Source organism: Ambystoma mexicanum, chromosome 4q, assembly GCF_040938575.1.
Source record: "Ambystoma mexicanum isolate Mex_15411 chromosome 4q, UKY_AmexF1_1, whole genome shotgun sequence".
NCBI classification, from domain to species: Eukaryota; Metazoa; Chordata; class Amphibia; order Caudata; family Ambystomatidae; genus Ambystoma; species Ambystoma mexicanum.
This window is the reverse complement of record NC_090928.1, coordinates 35143189-35164154: the sequence shown is the minus strand read 5'-3', so window position 1 is coordinate 35164154 and position 20966 is coordinate 35143189. Positions and strand designations below refer to the sequence as shown.

The 20966-nt window shown below is 42.0% G+C and overlaps 1 protein-coding gene across 2 annotated transcripts in view; it reads right to left on the bottom strand.

The window, feature by feature from the left end:
- Positions 1 to 2350: 2350 nt before the first annotated feature.
- The window catches only part of AKAP7 (A-kinase anchoring protein 7), a 1276362-nt gene continuing 1257746 nt past the window's right edge, over positions 2351 to 20966 (bottom strand). The window contains exon 9 of one of the 2 annotated variants that reach the window (XM_069607404.1): positions 2351 to 5388. In XM_069607404.1, the coding sequence (XP_069463505.1) occupies positions 5210 to 5388 (179 nt within the window). In that variant the 3' untranslated portion in view covers positions 2351 to 5209. Of the gene's footprint in view, positions 5389 to 5481; positions 6352 to 20966 lie in introns of those variants that run through there. The other variant, XM_069607403.1, reaches the window with a different exon arrangement.

Genomic DNA, 20966 nt, shown 5'->3' with positions numbered 1-20966 from the left:
TTAACTAATGTTTATCCTCCGACTCCTTTCCAAGTTCCACTGTGGAATGTCAATTTGGTTTTACACTATCTAATGGGTGCTCCTTTTGAGCCTATTCATTATTGCCCATTACGACGTCTCACCTTCTTAGTGGCTATAACATCTGCCCAAAGGATGACTGAGCTACAGGCTTTATTCTGCAAGCCTCCTCATACTGTTTTTCATAAATACAGAGTGGTATTGAAAGTGAAGCCAACATTTCTCCCTATGGTTGTTTCTAAATTTCACATCACTCATAAAATAACCTTACCATCCTTTTATCCTCCGCCACACCCGGGAAAAGAGGGAGAAAGTCTTCACAGACTCGACCCTAAGCGTGCACTGAGTTTCTACATTACCAGATTGGCAAAGCTAGGACAGAATTATCAGTTTTTTGTGGGCTATACAAGTCATAAACTCAGCCTAGCCATCACCAAACAAACCATATCTTGATGGATTATTCTAACAATTTCAGAGTGTTACAGGCTGGCCGGTAAAGCCCCCCAGAACATCTAAGGGCTCACTTCACCAGGGGTATCGCAACTTGGTCTGCTTTTCAGAGGGGAGTTCCAATAAAGGACATCTGTGCAGCTGACATGTGGCCGTCTGCACACACCTTAACAAAATCCTACAGCCTGGATTCCTCCACTAGTCAAGAGTCTGTTTTTGGAAAAGCAGTACTACTCAACTGAGTATAGATAACATGATAGGCAGATCAAATGGTTCTATTATTCCAGGAATCAGGATTATAGTGCCCTTATTTAAGATAAAAAGTGCACATGGCACTGCACATATTTGGGTTAGGATGACCCAGGAAATGAAGGGTGCTTTAAATATCACATACATACCATGAGTGTATAAAGATATATTATGAATAAGGGATACAAAGTGAGAGATGCTTAAGTAAATAAATAATAGCTCCCTGAAGAATTAATACAGTGTCAGACAAAATATATTTCAAAATGGATAACTCAAGTACAAAAATGGTGTCCAGTCCTAAGCCAGGTGTGAAAAACTTTGACTCATGCCAAGAGTGTTCAGACAAGCAACAGAAGCTGATACATTGGCAATAGTCTGTGGATGCCTGCTATGCTAATGTGGGCTTGGTTTACACCAGACTATAAAAGCTGGGGAAAGTCAAAATGTCTTTGAGTGTGTCCAAAGTGTGTCTTATAACTACAGCCAATAACGACTCCTGAGAAACTCCAAGGCATCTGATTTTCTGTACTTCTGTCTGATCAATAGTGTTCATAGATGCCAGATGCTTGATGAGATGGGAAGGCAACCCCCGGTTCAATCCTACTAAACAGTCAGAGGAGAAGGGAAGGTAAAAGAACCAGATGGCAGAATATTGTAACTTTTGACAGTCGTTATTTACTGTATCACAGTTATTTTTAACAATTTGAAAATAAACATATTGCAACTCTTCCAGTACTGGGAACTCCAAATCAACACACAGAATAACCACCACATTTTTTGTCTGTGTTTCATTTCCCTGTGTGGAGTGGATCTGTCCCAGTGTGTACTCCAAGATGTTGCACGTAGAGACCCAAGTTACACTGCACAGAAGCAGCACATAGGCTGTGATGTGTTTGTGGTAAACTGTTTTCTCTTATAGCGGGGAAGTGGCATAGCAGTTTGGCCCACAGGGCTCCTTTTGGGGTGTGTTGCACTGATTTGCTTAAGGTTTTGCCACTGGTAACAGGGCAAGTAATATGCAAGTGTGAGTGAAATTGTTAGCACAAGTCTTTACTCTCCTTTTATGCATTTTTAGAAGTATATTTAAATTTGGTACCAACAATGTCCTCTCCCATCAAAACACGTCTTGGCAATACAAGTGTTCCACTGTTGGTTTATAGCATGATTTGTTGAAGAGGGATCCAATGACAGTTGTGTTGCTTTGAAAAAGCAAAACAACATGTTACCTGCTACCTGAGGAAAAGGTAAAGTAAAAATTTAAAAATACACACATGAGCTCCATACACACAACATCCAGGATGAAATGGTATACGCTACCATTTAATGAGCAGAACATTCTCCAACCATTGCTGGTTATGTCGAAAAGCCAGGACACACATTGTAATTTAATCCCAAATACCTGAAGCATTGGAGAACATGGGTTGTACAAGGTTGCCGCCAGAAGAAATGTAGCCTCGTTCTTGGTGTTACACTTACCTGTGGATTACCTGTGGATTATCTAGATTACTTTTAAAAAAGGTAAATAAACTACTTCCCGATCACATAATACAAAACTGGGGATTTTACTTCTGGGCACCAGTTACCTATTGTTCAAAGAACAGACCTGCGTGGCCTTCAAAGATAATCTGCAATGGCATATTTGTGCTAATTTTATTGGTGCAATAAAAATAATCACTCATGCAACATGCAAAAGGCATTATGGTGTAAAATACATATAAAAAGAAAGGGTTTTTTGGCTTAAGACAGAGAGATGACTTCTTTTGAAATCTCTAAAATATGTTTTTATTAAATTGAAGATGGCATTCATATAGCATTGTCTATTCATCTAGAGTTGCAGTGCTGATACAGCATCAGAGTGTGCACACATTCATCTTACTCTTCAGCTGAAGCAAATATAAAAACACTGAACTTGTGTTTAAGTAGACTGCAGTAAACAATATAAAAATATACAAGCGTGGATAGCAAACAATCAACAACATGGACATATTACACCTAGGGTTTCCGAGTGACATCTGCTAGCCAAAGCTGTTATCTAGGATGTCAATCGAATTCCCATGGTGACATATTCTGTGTTTATAAGTGCCAATCTACAATGTTCCATTGTGTATAGCCCTTCCTGTATCCATTTTCCAATTTCCACAAAGGACCCGAAGATCAGGGGATGAATGAGGGAGGCATGAGAGAGCCGTGGCCATCATGGGCCCGAAGTAAAATAACTGGGGTCCTCCCATCTTCTCTGCCATCGCCTGGAGCCCCAGGAAGGCACAGGAATTGCTGCATTCCACTACTATGAGGCTATGCCAGAGCAAGATGATACAGTATTTAGAAACATGAGGAATGGTTTCCTACGTGAGCTATACACAACAATTCTTCCTGTATATAGGAAAGAAGATACTTTAGCAGGTCACAACTGCGGTCTTCCTAGAATTTAAGGAGGGTGGACATTTTCTGCTTTTAGAGGGCACTAAACATACTTTTAGACAGCACAAAAGTACTTTTGGAAGTAAGACACCAAATTACAACATTTAACGTAGAGGGCGTGCCCTAAAATGGGAGGCTTCTATGCCCAGTACATGAGGCCAAGCAAGAATCACTCTTCAAGATAGCATGTGCCATATACCGGCAACAAAAAAGTGACAAAAGATATTGTTTTTATCTTGCGTAATTATTAAAAACTGTCCATAACAATAAGAGTTGATTAGGCAAAATCCACAAAGTGGGGATGTTCTAGAACTTCAACATCAAAACGTTTTGTATTTACAGTGGCCCCTGTTGTAGTTAGGTTGATGCTTCAAACGACATTTTATATAATAAAAATGAAGTTTCCATACGGTGACATTTTCCTTTTTTTGCTCTGTATAGCAAGTTATCCAGTGTTCATTGACTGATACTCTGAAAGAGGGTAACATGGCACCAACGCTGCATGCTCCCTAATCTGAAAGGCTACAAACATGATCATTTATTGATCGTGTCTTTATAACACACAAAAAAACAAAAACAATTAATCAGGAGTATACTAATAGATAACCTGGTCTCTCTTCAAAATAGTAACAAGCCTACTGTATAGGAGCACTAATGATTGTCTGATTTACGTTCATGCGTTCTTTCTGTTCCTAATCTCTTTTGTTTTGTTTGTTTCCCATTCGCAAATTGGACTGTATACTCTATGCAGTTTTGAAAATAATGTTTACTATTCAAGAAAAATATTGGTTTCTGGTTTTAGGTATTGTCAATAAGTATGTATCAAGCCACTATTTACTGCATTATTAAAAATGTTGATAACTTAGACACTTCTTTATGTTTTTGTTACCTGTGACTCTTTGAGCACAAAAAAAACTCTTCTAGATGAACTCAAATGAATAATGACAACAAACGGTGTTGTCCATAGTGTGGATCCCCATTTTTTTGTTTAATACTGCTCCCTAATCTGTGGCAGAAAGTTGGTAGAGATAAAGAAGGCACACACAGAGGCAATGCCTTGTCGGAAAGTCACGTTTTGACGTATCAAAGCACTGAAACGTTTCTTCGCTAAAAAGACAACATACAAATATCGGAGGACAGTCAAACAGTGACGCCAGATTATTCTATCGTAGATGTGCAGTTACAGCAAAGCAACCACCAACACTTTATGATAAATATAAGCAACAAAAAGGTTCAGAATGCAGACAACATTGGCTGAAAGAACAAAATCGTAGACGTGTTTAATGTGAGGACAATGCACTACCTTCCTGTATTCAACATAATACCTTTAGTCAAATCTGGCCTGTGCCTAAAACAGTTGTGAACTGAATGTTGTAACAATTTGCTTACAGAGATCAAATAGGATCACGCTGTTTAGGGCTTCATTAAATATTTGCCCTGAGGCTGCTACCGCCAACTGCAGTTGTCAATCCCCACTAATAAAGGCACATATATGTATCAACCCGGTTTAACCCATCATAACATTACTTCCTGCAATATGTGAGCAAGATCGCTAAGAGCTGTAGGGTCTGACACGGAATCTGTAGAAGTGCCCAGGCGGTTGTTTATTGACCTGGATCTCTGTGCTTAGGAAGGATGATCCTATATGTGTTTTCTCTGTTGTCACAGCCCAGACCATGTGAGGAAGGTTAGAGGGGTGCGTATAACAGCAGTGATAAGCCCTGTATGCTTTGATGCAGCCGGCTGACCGGGCAATTGCTAAGATCAATGGACAGTCTGCACCTGGCCATATCTCAGTTTACGTAAGACAGAGCAATATTTGTATTTCCTTGTCACTAAGCTCACAGCTGAGGTAGTCAGTAGTATATACTGTGGCCCACATTGATGCATATAACATGAAAGTATGCTTTTCTGATGGGCTAAAGTCCGTCTCTGGTCGCGTTCAGATCACAAGCACTTGCCAATTTCTGGTAAAGGAAAACAATTCGTAAAAAGCAATTAAAATGCCAAATCTTTCACAAGGAAATGGCTACCAAGTTTTGTTTGGACCTTCTTATAGGGGCCATACACACTATGGCTGTGATGCTTGGGCATGGCCGCTGCTGGCTCCTGATCCGCACACTTCCTTGAACATTTTTGCTCTGATCTCTGGATTCGCTAAGAGCTCCTTTATCTGCTGCAGCTTGGCCACCAGAGCCGGTGGTTTCCGGCACACAGATTTTGTGTTCATGTCTCTTCCATGTTTCTTTCCTGGAGAAGGATATAAAATAATACACCATGCATAAGACATTCAATTGAAGCGCACAGTTGGACTTTAATCATCAACAAAGGAGGACACAAATCTTCTCGTTAATTTGGCCACATTTATTTTTTATATAAAAAGGTATGGTTTCTGTCAAAAAATATATTTTACGTAAATCATTGTCACTGGAAAACACTGCATAGTGTCACAATATTCAATAGAAACGTCCACCATACTACATCACTGTATATATCCTTTGTGTTGAGCTTCTGTAGAGATAAGTTGCAGAGCACCGACTGCTGTCTTTGTATGAACTGTACATGTGTGGATTTCCTTTCCGTCTTGCTGCGTATCAGGAAGTCAGGCAGCTCAAAGGTTGGGGGGTGGATGCCATTGCACACACTGTCAAAAAGTTTCCTTCCGTGGCCATCCAACCCGCATGTCAAACGCAACCTCAGCCCACCGTCTGACAGGGACCATGAGATTCCGGGTACTTCCAGTAGAAAAAAACAAAACTTTGCGCTGTACAAGCTACTCCTTGTATTCCAATACCTCTTTCAGACGTGTTAGATTGTGCCTACTTCTCAATAGCCAACACAGCGACCATGAACATTTCTTCAAAAACATCCGTCAGTTCACAGCTTACTTTAATTAAAAAAAACGCACTGAAAAGCACACTGCAGGCTGCCTGACATCAATAAGCTTGTAGAGAGTGTGTAAGGGCACGCGTGTACCCTGCTGGTTGCTTTGTAATTCAGGTGTTTCATTGTTGCTTGTGGATTCTCATTTTCTGCTGCTGTTGCCGTTTCTATCACTGTTGGATGGTTCAACGGGGCTTCCATCAGTCTGTCTATTTTTGTGCTGCGTTTCATCTAGGTACTGTTGAACTGCCTTGAGCACAGCACTCTCTACCAGCCTTTTACTGAGGCTCACCAACTCGGCATCATCAGGCTCTCTCCCATTCTTTTCACCTACACATCACAAGATACAAAAGTGGTCAGTGGTATTAGGTTGCCATGGAAACCTGACACACATTATCTTACATCCTGTGAGGGTCAGTGCCAAAAGGGATGAAGCGCTCTACTGGAATGCGATTCAATAGTAATTGCCAGCAAAGTTCCTATCAAATGGGCACACGCCGCTTTGGACTTTCAACGCATGCATAAGGTTTGCGGGACTCCCGCTCCTGACACGTCTACTTGGGGACTGTTGTAAGCATGTTACCTTACACTCATGTCTTGCTCTGTGCTTTTACCTCCAGACAAAGGAATGCGGTTGAAGATGTCTTGACATGGAAAACGGTATTCTATGTGAGAAATCATCACGCTAGACCTCGAAACATGAATACAAGCGGTAATGTTATTTTCACATTCTCGCTGTGTAAAGATGGTGGCACACAATAGTAGTTCCAGGAAAGTCAGATCTTGGCAGTGATGACGCGGATCACTAAGATTCACAGATGACACATTTCTAAATGCAGCTTTTCCCGGCTCGCTATATTTTTCTTAATTGGTTGAAAGACCTGACATCCTCTGTTTTATCATGTTCATTGCTCCGATCCTAACCTACTTGTTTCTTGCATTCCATGTTTGCTCTTAAACTTTATTGCAGGAATTTCCCTTTTTTAACTTACTATTATGCAGCAATGTTACATCTAAAATGTATTCAGACTTATCTACAACATTCCTCTCATGTGTTTTATCGCGAAAATGTATTTTTAAGTCTCACACATGATGGTTGAATCTACTTTGTGGCTAAAATAATGCTTTGGGTGAGGTGTGTGCATTTGTGCCAAGATAGAGCATTTTGACTTGGTGTTTCCTTCCTTTTAAGCACTGAACCAATCAGGCTTCTCCTGGCCCTGACACGACATCATGCACAATCTGATTTGTAAATGCTCAACACAACCAGCCTCCGACAAAAATAAGTAGCAGTGGCATGGGCATTACCAGCCCCAACACGTCTTGTCCTGTGCAATATGTTATGCTGCTGAAAGATACTTTCCGTGTAAAAATGTCAGCTTTAAAATGGGACATCCCGTGCCCCAGTATTGACTAGTACTATAGGCTGTAAATCACCCATCACTGATTCTGGGTGCTACCAGCATGGCCACACAATCCATGCTATGATTGAAAGGTCATCCAATGATTTGTGGTAGGTTTTACATAGCTCAAGCCCAGCTTGGAGAGAAAAGTGCAACAAGGGGATACAGCAGGAGGGTACACGAATGTGGATTGGAAGGATCGACAATTAAGGATACAGTTGAAAGGTTACAGAGGAAATGGCGGACCTAACCGAGCCTTGGAGGTTACACACCTGTGCTCCAATTGGTGCTACAGTTCTGTGAGTTTCCGACGTTGTGGCCAGCCTAACTGCACTGGGTCTCTTCACCAGCGATTCCCGCTCTTCTGCTACCGCAGCTGAAGTCAGAAATCTAATGCCGGTGTAGATGCAGCGCCTTAAATGAAAGGTTGCCACGGGGGGAGGAGAGAATGGCGTTTTAGAGCTGTGGGAGAATGAAAACAAAGGTACCAGACTGAGCACTACAGAAAGGCTTTCTCATTCTAGATTGGGGTCCATCGTATAGAAAAATGGTTGGGGGTTGACCTTGAACTAACGGCATTTTCTATTATGTAATTCAAGCGTTTACTCCGCCCCCTTACTGGAAGCTTCTATCTGCCAATGAGAGTGGATGAATAGCGTATGCTAGCCATAAAGCTTGCCCACGATATGAGCTTACGGCTATACAGAATTGCAAACGTTTAGGAAGAGATCAACAACCTTCACAGCTTTCACCTTGTCAGATGGGTGTAGATTGTCCGTCCTGGTGTTACTCTGCATTTTTGTTCTTCCAGCGATAAATGTATATTGTGAATTGTAAAATGAAACCAGAAATGCTAGCAATACCAGAATGCAACGGATCAACACCGTACGAGATTAGCTACTTCGGTGACACAGGGCCAGCGGAGAGCTGTACAGCAGTCTACTGTGACATCAGACATTCCACATCACTGGGCTCTTGAGCATGGAGTGAGGCGCAGTACCCGCATACCCATTCCAACCATCGCAGTTACTTCAGGGTTAACCCCAACACATGTTTGTATATAATGGACCCAAATCTAAAGCGAGAATAACCTTTCTGAAGACACACACACCTTTTCCAATCAGACTATAATCCATCCTCCTAATAGAGCATCCCTGCTTTTAAGTTTATTGCTCTCCATGGTTTTACCATGGTTAACAATGGACAAAGTCAACGGATGCCCATGGTTTGCTCATGATTTAGACCATGGATAAACATTAAACACCATGGATGGTAAAAGTATCAGGGACAAATAATGGACAACCATGGTCTATGGCGTCCATGGGAGCAAGGACATAATGGTTGGTCCTGATCCTGAAGAATATGGATAACCACGACCAACCATGACTATCCATGAACATATAGATGGTTTGGCATGCTTGTTAATTATTATTATTTATTAGTAATGTGTTACAGTTTATATTTAAACTTTACACATGCTGATAAATTATATAAGTTCATCATATTACTTATTACATATTAGTTCTAATCAGCTAGTCAACTGATCAATTATAAAAACAGAAATATAAAGAAAAAAAAAGAGAATATTTAAAATACCATTAAACACAAACATAGTTTGGACTTATTACACTTACAATTCTTCGGATCATTCAAACTTAATAATGATTGCACATACTAAGAATACTAAAACACATATGACAGAGATCATGAACCCACTACCGTAATCATCAACCTGCTGTTTAGGTAATTCATATAGAGATCTTCAAGGTTCTTTCAATTTCTAACCATACTCTAAAGGTGGCAATCTGCAACTGCATACTCTGAGTGTTCATGAGGCGTTGCCAAAAGGCAGGATCCCTTATGTACTCCGTGTCATGTACAAAGTTGCTGAAATTTACTAAATAAGTATCCATCATATTTGCACATCTGGAGAGAACATGATAAGCTGTTTCTTTACATCCTTTATTCTTACAAAGTCTGCAGTATCTCTCTGTAGAGATTAAACCATTATATTTGCTTTTATTAGTCAGCAGCGGTAGATTATTAACCCTCAGTAAAAGTAGAAATCGTCTAAGTCTACTAGAGGGGCAGAGAGATAAATATGGCTGCATTTGTTTAAATGTATAGAGCATGTAATGAATAAATTTGTATTTTTGAAGCTTCTCAAGATGTGCATAATTTTCTAGCCAGTCCCAAAGGTCGATTTTTTTAGATAATGCTTTTTTTTGAGGATCAGTAAGTTTCTCTCCACTCATGGTCCAACATATTGTCGTCAGAAGGGCTTCGGTCTCCTTTTTCATATGGCATTTGGTGGATTCCTTTATACTTTCCATACTGAATTCTTTTAATAGCCGAGACTCTGGTTGATTGGACATCTTTAAATACAATTCTGCTCTCCTTTTCAGGACAATAGACCCCAGTGAGGAAACCCCAACTTCCAATCTTAGCAGTGCCATTGGGATAGATTGAGGGAGACCTAGTATTCTTCTCCAGAACTTCCCCTCAATCACTTGCAGCCAGCTTAAATCTATCTGTAGTAGCGCTTCCAGTCCATAGACCACCATTGGGGTTAGTACCTGGGTGTAGATTTGACGGATACCATATAGTGACATTCCACAGTTCTGCCTTGCAAATTGGCTGATCAATGACGTTACTTGTGCTGCCCGATGTTTTCTTGTTTGGATGCAGATATTGTAACCCAACTTGGCCTCTATTTCGACCCCTAGATATTTATATTGTTGGGTGTATTTAATTTCTATGTCATGCAGAAATAATCTGGGTCGTGCTATCTTCTTATTTGAAAAGGCCATCACCTGAGTTTTCTCCTGGTTGATGATTAGATCGTTATTTATAGCATATTCCCAGAGCTTCAGTGCGGACCTCCGTAAGCCACTAAATGTGTGATCCATAATAATCAGATCATCGGCATATGCTAGTACCGCACAGTGAATGGTACCGACGACAGGAGGACAATTATGTTCACTTAAAATAACACCTGGTAGATCGTATGTAAACAAATTGTACAGGAATGGGGGCGTCACACAACCCTGCTTAACACCTCGGTTTTGTGGGATCTTCGCTGTAAAGTCCCCCTGATTACTAAGTCTACAGGCCACTGTGTTATCCTCATGCAGTAATTTTAAATAGTACAGGAGGATCTCGGGGCAGCCTAATAGTTCAAGTTTTGCCCACAGTTTTTCACGACGAACCGAGTCAAAAGCTGCTTTAAAATCTACAAACAGAGCATATAAAGGTGGATTTCCTTTCCTCATTGCTTTTGTGCGCAGGGTGTCCAAGATAATAATATTATGGGTTGTTGAATATCCTCTCCGGAAACCACTTTGAAATGTATTGAATATTTCAGTTTTGGACGCCCATTCTTCTAATTTCTCCAAAAGAAGTGCTGCAAAGAGTTTCCCAGTGCAGTCTAACATTGAAAGTAGTCTGTAATTACAGGGATCCTTCTTGACTCCTTTCTTAAAGATTGGAATTAAATAGGCATGTTGCCATGATTTAGGAATCCTCCCGACTGCTAGTACTTTACCAAATAATATGCTTACAAATTTAGCCCAGAATTCCGGCTGGCTCCTCAATACAGCATTTGAAAGACCATTGGGCCCAGGAGCCCTGGATGACTTAAGCTTTTTAATTTTACAAATTAAATGTTCATTTGTTAAGTTAAATGGGACGGACCTTGGTGTCATCTTTTCTACCGGCTTGCCCACCTCTTCATTGGCGATATTTCGGCATGTAAGGAAGTCTGACCATTCATTTGCACTTATCGGGTTGATCAGATCCCTACAACCACTGCCCCTTGCTTGGCCCAGTAACGACCATATGCTTCTCGAGTTTTTGGAGCATATGATTTGAACCATTGACTGCCATTGCTTAAGTTTTTGCTCAATTCTTTTGGCTTTAATCCACCCTCTGTATTTGTTTTTTAGGGTCCTGCATACTCCATGGTAGTCTCCAAAGGTTGTGCTAGTACATTTAGCCTGTCGAATTTCAGCTCTCAACTTGCGTTTGGCATCTCTTATACTTTTGTCGTATGTTACTGATATTTTATCATCTGTCGCTATTTGGTTTACTGCAGATGTCGCATGTACAGAGGAAAAAGTGGTGGCCCATTGCTCCAACTCATTTAAAGACATGCTTTGGAGCTGGGACAGTATGTTATCGTCCATAGTTTGTACCGAGTTTACAGCTGCGTTAATGTTTTTATCCGACCAGCGTATTCGAGTGCCTGAGTGATTAGATGACATGTCCCCCAGGGGTTTAGTATGTGTAGCTGTCACACCTATATTCCACATTAACACGAGAGTAGAGTGATCACTCCATTCATTTGTGGTGATCTTTAAATCTCTTACATTCAGGGCCATCTGAGGGCTCACAAATATATAGTCCAAGGCACTTTTTGCTTTCCTACTATGCCAGGTGTAGTTTCCAGGATTGTCACTTGGAGTTCTGCCGTTTATCATCTCCATTTCCCATTCATTGAAAAATGACTGCCAAGAGGTACCAATTGGATCTTTAATTTTATGCTTCAAATTATTTGTTGGATTCAGCAGAGGATTATTCGTAGGGACAGTTACGCCTGGCATATGACAATTAAAGTCCCCAGCTATAATTACCGATTTATTAATTGGATCGATCACCCATGCTGCTAGTAATTCATGAATAGCTTCTTGAAGAGGTTCGGTTCCATTTCCATAAGGTGGGCTATATAGATTAATGATGAGTATGTTTTCTTTGCCTCCATCACTTATGCTCTCCATTTCCACTGCAATCACTTTATCGCTGGATAATGTCTCCAGCTGTCTAGATTTAACAGTGTTTCTAATGCCTATGATCAGCCCTCCATAAGGTCTCCCTCTCCTTCCCTTCGTCGCAAGGGATTGGTAAATTGAATAACCGTTAAGGATAATAGATGTCCTCAGCCAAGTCTCTTGCAGACATATACAAGTGTTTTCAGTTAAGAGCTGGAGAGAACCTGCCGCGGCAAATAGATGCTTAAAACCTCTGCAGTTCCATGATACAAGTGAGGGAGTTCAATTTGAATTCACCACCTTTGGTAATGCTGATACTAGCCAAGTTAACACATTTTGGACATCAGCTATCGCTTCCTGATCACTTTTCAATTTAGGCAGACTTTCGGTGGATTCTTTTACCACTAAGGGGATTTTTCGTGGCCAATTTGGATCCTCCTGGTCAGGATCGGTATCTACTTCGATGTCGACATCTCGAAGACTTTCTTTGTAATTGCGTATCAATTGAGCAGAAGAAATAAATTTGCAATGGATGGCGGAGACATTGGCATTGGGCACTTGCAGCGGCTCAACAAATTCAAAGTCGTCTGATCTTAGTACTCGTAGTTGTGGAACAGCGTGGAATCTAGTCATTAGCTCAGTGCTAGCAAGCCAGCAGTTTTCACTTTGTTGGTACAAATTTTTAATGAGGCATATCCTGTTCTCTTTAGGAGGAACCTCCTTATTCTTAGGATTGACCACAGGTTCCATATTGCTTTGATCGCTGTCAGCTGGTATGTTACCTTCACCATCCATTACATGAATTTCCTCTGGCTGTTCAGTGTCAGCTATATTAACAGGTACGGGAGTAGTGCCACCTTCTATATCGTGGTCCCCTTCATCATCTGACAGTGCCCAGCTTGTTAGATAGCCTGCTTGCTTCTTCTTACGTTTGCCCCCACCTGTAATTGGTTTCCTAGGTTTTTTCTTATTATTCCCTAGTGTCTCGATCTCCAATACCGGGGGTATCACCTCACCAGCCTTCTTTCTCATTGCAGCTCTTTTAGCCAGTCTCCGCTGCTTACGGGAAAGAAATACTTCAAATGTGCTAACTGTATTAGGAGACCTTTCCGGGTTTTCCACTATCTCGGGTACTGTTGGAATTGGGCCCGAGCTCTCCTCTGTAGGTCTGACAATAGTTATTTCTGCAACAGGGTTTTGTGTATGTAAACTTAATGTGGTTTCCAATATGCGTCCACATAGTTTTAGCAAATCTTGAGTGCAAATTGTACAGATGCAACCGACGATTGTAATTCAGCCAGGTCTATGGGGCTGGGTGATGTAATACAACTTGCGTCCTCCTCTCTGAGTTCTGGCTCGGAGTCATTGAGGATTTCTAAATTAGGTGTTGTTGATAGTCTCACAAGGCCAGCTTTCTGTGATTGTGTAGCTCCCTCAATTTGATCTCTCGGAGCCGGTTGTAATGCTTTGATCGCCGCAGGTGTCATCGATCTTTGCATAGAGAGACATAGCTCCAATAGAGAGTTGTTATCAATATCTCCAAAGCTCTCTTGATCCTGCAGGTCCGTCTTATTCGCCTCCCCCTCATCCATAATGGTAGAGTTATTTGCAGGATGCAGGTTCACTGGGAAAAAGTCTGTTATTGCACCTTTGGTGACCGGTGCTAGCTTTGATAGCTTCTCATTATCCATCGTTCTCTCACCTTTCGTTGGGCTATTCCCTATTTTCCGCTGTCGCAGATTATAGGGTGCTTGAAGCTTCTTACATGGAGGCATAGGGCTATTTTGTTTTAAGTCGTTATTAATATATAAAGCTGGCCTGTCTGGTATTAATCCACTCTAGACGTTTTATAAGTTCAGCAGCACAATAATAGCTTCAGGGTCACAATAAGTGCGCTTAACTTTCAATGCTCTCTCCAAAATTCAGACCCCAATGCTCTTATCTTAAGAATAAAGTAAGTAAAGCTTGTGATGTGCTGCTGAAGATCCAAAAATTTAAAATAGGACCCTAAATAGTGTTTTTACCGCCCCCCTGAAGTCAGATTCCTATGGCGGTACCTCTTTTACTCGCCTCCAGCAGGCTGCCAACAAGCCCAGAGCTCTCCGGGCGCCGCACACGCTCGCGCCCCGGCTCCAGCTGTCAAGTGTTGCTGAGGGGTGGGACGTGTCAGGATAACCCCCCGTAACACAACAGCTCACTTACTTAATTCAGGCCTCCAACAGAGCCACAAAACTCCAGATGCCACGGTTTCAGTCGTCCGAGATTGTGAGTGCCAATCCGCGGCAAGCCTCTAACAGAGCCACAAAAACTCCAGAAGCCGCGGTTTCAGTCGTCCGAGATTTTGAGTGCAAATCCGCGGCAAGCCAGCCCTCCAGCGAGCCTCCAGCAAGCTAGAGCACTCCGGGCACCTCACACGTTCAAGCCCATTCAAGCCCGTTCAATCGTGTCAGGCTAGCCCGCTGTGACAGCCGCGACGCTGCAACTCACTCTCGGCTCACAACTTGCGGCCCCCTCTCACTCCTAGCTCCGTCACAGCTGCAAAAGCTCGAGCGTCCGAAACCTCGAGCGTCGCAGATCCGGAAGTCAAGCCGCACCTCTCCAGCGTACGTACGTAGAGATCACGCTGAGGCCGCTTCCGACTCAGATCTTGTTAATCCTTTGTTCACTATACCTGTGAATTGTCAACAATTTCTGGTGTAAAATGAAAGTCTTATAGAACCAGGAATGATTATGGTTAACAACAGTTCCATGAACTAATGCTGCTGCTGAAAGAAACATCACCCTGGAAATATTTGCCCATCAGCAATAGTAGAGTATTCCTTTCACCAACAGTCAATAGGGAAGCAGACCCTGTGCATAAACATGGAAAGCAGGCCTTTTCATGACAGATCAGGTGTTCCTCATGGGAAATGAATGTCTGCTTAGTCCAGTCGCAAACATTCGACACCTTTATAAGTGCACGTGTGTGAACTATGTGACATGAATGTATTCTTTCATGTGGGAAGGAAACATAATTCATTGTATCATGCAAAGGATTGTAGGTAAGCAAGTAGGCAAGTAAATGCCATTGCATCTTCAGTGGCATACCACTCTAAACTTCTCACCGCAGTCAGGCCATTTCTTACTGAACAAAACTGCCTAACGACAGCTAGAGCTATTATTGACGCCCAACTAGATTACTGTAACGCCCTTCTGGTTGGGACCTCCCTAAAAAACATTGAAAAATTACAAATTGTCCAAAATAATGCACTGCAGGCTGCCACAGGTATCCCAAGAAGAGAACACATCTCAGCTGAAAGAAAACAAGCACACTGGCTACTCGTCAAAGAACACGTCATTTTCAAAACCCTGGCTGTCGCCCATCAATGCATCCACTGCCAAGCACCATCATACCTTTCTCAGAGATTCACCATACCCCTTATAGTTAAACCTACTAGAACCCCATACACAAACCTACTTTTGGTGCCCAAGGTCACTAAAGCACGAGCCGGAGGTACCAGCTTCCCTTTCCTAGCTGGAACAGAATGGAATTCCCTTCCACCTAACCTCAGGGGAATCTTCTCCCATTTAGCTTTCAGCAAAGAAATCAAAACACGCCTATTCATCTGAACTCCGTCTGGATCGCTCAAATGGCACTCTATGCTCTGATCTGTCCTGTATGTACCATCCAAGTAACACATTCATGTTTAATTTATGCCAACCCTTGTTCCTTCTCCGAACATTGCTAAGCCTCATGTAACCAGCAGCAATGTTGGTACCTGTAACTCCAGTAACAGCACCTCGATGACTTTGGGCTGCCAGTGCGCTTTATAAATTCAAATAAATAAAAAATAAATAAGACTCAGCTTTGTGCAAATGAATGTTCAGTTCTCTGACCTGGAAGAAGGGGTCCCAACTCAGCCTCTGCCCGCATTTCAACATGCCGATGAACGTGTGATCACAGCATCTACAAATTGTGTCTACATCTACCCAGTAAGAGGAGAACTGCACTGACTATCACAGCCACGTACTGCAAGAGGAGAACTGCGCTGATTATCACAGCCATGTACTGCTGTGCTAATTGGGTATAATGAAAAAGAGCCCTTCCTTTATTCAATGGACCCATAGAATCAACCTTTATTTCTAAACTGACAATATTTGAATCTGTCATTACTGTGCTAACTGGGCATACTTGACTGTTATAAACGGTGCCGGTGCATCCATGCTCCTCATCCCCACTCTGCCCAGTTGGGCAGAGTGGGGATGAGGAGCCCGGCATTATCGCCACACACGAATCGGCAATTACCGGCCCATTCAACTCTTAATGGGCCAGTAAGTGACCATTCGCGGCTGGTGGTGCCAGATGCAAGTTCGTCGGTAGCCGTGCCTGTAATGCAGGCACGGCTACCGCCGAACTCGTAATGAGGCCCATTGTATATGCTCCTGGGCTTTTAATGGCAATACATGGCATATGATTGTAATGCCAGGAGAACATTTAAATACTGTGACAATGTCACAAATGAGAAGTTATGGGGTGGGGGACTGGGAGACTCAGTGTTGCTGACCCCATATTGGTTAGACTGGGGATAACCTTGAAATTCCAATCATGTTTCATTTGCCCTGTAGACCTCAGAGACCCCTTATATAATTATATTATTCTTTTACAATGCGCTTAATACCAGAGACCGGTTTTTTAAGCACGATACTGGGATTTCAACCTGTCTTGCTATGTGACGTCTTGCTTCCAAGAAAACGCGCTGCCCCTGAGCTATCCTCCCAACCTGGAATGGATGGTCCATGGCATCCAACATGCTGGTGGAAAAGAGAAACCTGTGGGGAACAGCATTTGCAAGTCTGTAAACCTGGGGCGCCCCAAGCCACATATGACCATCAGTGTCTGCCAGGTGACAGGGGTAGGATAGCACAGAAAATTTAGCTGGCATGAAGCACCACGGGTCAGTCCCAGACCAGGAAAGGGGAACTTTCTGTCATTTGCAGGATGCAGAATGTTCAGCAATGGAAGCTGGCTAGGGCAGTCTAGATGTCATGAAGAAAGGATCATCGGACTTTAAGATGGTAAACAGGATAGCCTTTACATCTTCTTGGTCTACGGATCCATGGCAGAGTCAAATCACATTAAAAAGCTCAAAGGGAAATGGTAGTGAGTAGGACCCTGTCAATCAAAAGGCCTGCTCTTGATTAGCCCACCACTGCCTTCTGATTCATATTACAACCCCAAGTAGAGTATAGAAGGAGGGATAACCAGAACGAGAGCGTCGTAGTTAGGAGATTGCTAGAGAATATAGAGCAAGGCAAGTTGATAGGAAAGTGGAGGGGAGGGAGGGGTTGGAGGCGAAGGAAGGAGAGGAGGAGGTGAAACATCCAAAGAAGAAGGAAAGCAGGGAATAAGGAGGAGGAACATCAAAGTGGAGAGAGATCAGAGGGAAAAGGAGAGCCAGAAAAAGGTGGCAAACCAATGGATGGGGGAGAAGTGCAGAAGAATGAGAGAAAGGAAACCGCTACTGGGAGGAAAGGAAATTGAGTACAGCTCTTTAAGGTATGGGTTGGGATCATGCTCCGATGCTTGTGGAGAGGGGCCAGAGCTATGCCAGAACAACAAGCATTGGGGAGGTCGCTTCTAGTACAGGCTGAGATTGCGAGGGCATATTTCCAAATCAACATAGGAGGGGGAAGGTGGAAGTACCCTAAGGTCCAACTGTTCATGCAGTGTCTGGCACCTGGACACTGCCAGATGACTTAAGGTGCTGGAGTGCTGGTGCCAGAGTGCAGGGGGCCAACGTAAGGCCCTAGTAAGCCCTGCCTCCACCATTAAAGCCAGAGAGCCAACAAGAAAGTGTTTGAGAGAGTATTCAATCTCTGGAAATGTGAGTGACTGTTTGACCCACCCAGAAGAGTGATCTTGACTAGGGGAGAGAGGGAAAGTCTGAGGACCATAGAGCGTCTGTTGATCCCTTGTCCATCATAGTACCCAAGCAAATGGTGGGCATTTTTTGGCATGAAAGGGCAATCATTGGCAACTTGTGGTTGTATCTGGGCATATAAGATGACAATGTCTGAGAAGGGCCTATATAATGACTATGACAAAGACAATTGTTTTGACTGAGTTAATCTGTGTCTTAATGGATTTCAATTGTTTCTGCCTCTCAGTATTAAACACTGGTTACGTTGAACAGAATAGACTTTACAGATAAAGAACATACAAAATGTTTTGTTTAGACAGGAAAGCACAGGGATAAGGGTCAGGCCAGGTAATCCCAGGAGGTAAAGCAATTTGGGGCGGTGGATGGGAGGCAGGCAAGTTCTTTCTAAGTATATATTGTTTTTGGTAGGCACTCGATAGGTTGTACTTTTTTTTTTTTACAAAAGAAACGGGTGTCTTAACTATAAAAAAAAGTCCCTTTCTAGTGATAACCTGCACCCACCTCACCTGTCTAAATAAAATTCTATCGTAAGCATAGTAACATTATTGGACTGCCTATTCTGCAAGGCAAATTGCAATAGAAATCGTTGAAGCCTGTATTTGTCCAACACAAACTACTCTATGTGACAGCATTGTGTGTTCTAAGGGCTAACTGGAACCACAATTTAGCGGAAAATGCAACTGCATTCTTCACAGGGGTTGGAAATGATAAATGATGTGCATGTACACAGTGCATCCCAATCACACCCATTCCTCTTTAACTCTCCGATGCCTAGGAATACCATATTTTCCACACTGATGAAACGCATGAAACATTATAATTGCTGTGTCAGAAATTATACTTCTCACAAACGTCTTATTTGAATGGCTTACATTTAACGCCATTAGCAACTACTTCCCTTTGTAAATGCTGTCTCTCCCTACTGTAACATCATGCTGTCAATTATGGAATTCTTTATAAAAAAAAACTGTAATCTCATGACAGGGAAATACAGCATTTTCTCTGCCAGGAATTTTCTCTCCCTTGTTGGTTGATGTGGAATAAAGGGAAAGGAACCTGTTTTGTTCTTGTTTTATGTAGTTCTGTCATACCTCCTCCTCTATACCCTTGCAATGCTGATCCACAAGAACAGTACAGAGAATGGAAAACATATGCTGACAGAGCATATACTATGTAAAACCATACATAGACAGCTTTCAGGGTGAATTCCATCTTGGAGTTCCGAGTGATACATTAGGCAACCCGGGCTTCGCTTTTGTTGTTTGTAAGCTGCCCCTTAGAACAGCTTGGTGAAATATAACTGGTTGAATGCCATCCATCAATAATTCTATATATAATATCAAAGTTTATGCCCATTAGGAAAACTGACACTGAATATGCCGTCAAAATTCCTGTACCAAAACAGAATCTACTGTGCTTCAAAAACATGTTTTTTATTTTTAGGGTAACAGATCTAGTCACAATGTTTCTCAAGAGTCCTATGACTGGTTTCTTATGTAACTGTGGCCTCTTTTTGAAGAATACCAAGAGTGAACGCATTTCTGTTTATACAGTGTATAAAGAAAGATTATATTGTGAACAACAGGCCCTGGTGCAGTATTGAAAGTTACATGTACACAGTGGGTAAATGCAATATGCTAGCCTTTCAGAATTGTGAACTGCAACTTATTTTTCTCTGTGAGCTGAAACTCTGACCCCAAGACCTTTGGAACTGGGCCCACCAAGGAAACAGGTCTGGCTGTCAATTTAAATGCTAAATATACAAAGAAGTAGATGGAAATTCTGGGATTTACAGATAACATGACCAACAGAAATTACCTTTAAGGTCAGGTTTCACATACAATGTGCATTACCCCTAAATAAATACCCTTCGGAAATCAGGGGGAAAGGATAAGATAAACATTCACTGAGCAGATGGCTGGTCACTTGCTTCGGGAGAAATTGAAACTTGGAGGAGAAACGAAACGACCTCTCATAACATGCAGTGCCATTGATTAAACATTGAACACATTTAAGTGGGTCCTATCGAACCCACCCCGGACCATGTAAAAATGACATTCCTGTGAGGTATATAACTTAAGTTATGATCAAAAGTATGATTCTGGCATTTTCATAAATCTGAGGAATTGGAAATATTGATAGACTAATAGACGGTGAAATTAATGTTGGAAGTAAAACCACAAAAGATTCCAGGACTCAGCGCCAATAGTAAGGGTTGTTTATTAGCATAAGCCCTCTACTTGATAACATGTTTCGGCTCCCACGAGCCTTTGTCAAATCAGGGAGAACGAACAGCACTCAAAAGATTGAAATCAGACACACAGATTGTCATTAAGGAGGCTGACAAAGGGGGGAACATTGTTATAATGAACAGGGAGGATTACCTAAAGATGGCCAACAATCACCTATCAACCCCCGGGTGTTACCTAAGAAGACCTGACAATTTTAAGAAAGAAGCTGTTGAATTACTTGAAGAAAACATCTTGAATTGGCATAGGAAAGGACTCATTACGGATGAGGAAAGGACATTTCTAGCAGTGAAAGAACCAGTGACTCCAACGATGTATTTAGATGCTATCCTTAAGCCAAGAGCAGCCTTGCTTAAATCGTATTTACAAGACTCAACAAGTCTCATACATAAGTTACAGAACTTTGAATGGCTCAATACCTATTACCTTGCCACTTTGGATGTTAAGGCCCTCTATACGTCCATTCACCATAAATGGGCAACCGCCTCTATTGATTACACCTACAGGAATGATTCCGCCTCTTATTACAATCAAATTCAAATGCTGAAAGAAATGTTGCAAATGACCTTGGATCTCAACTTTTTTACTTTTGACAACAACATATAC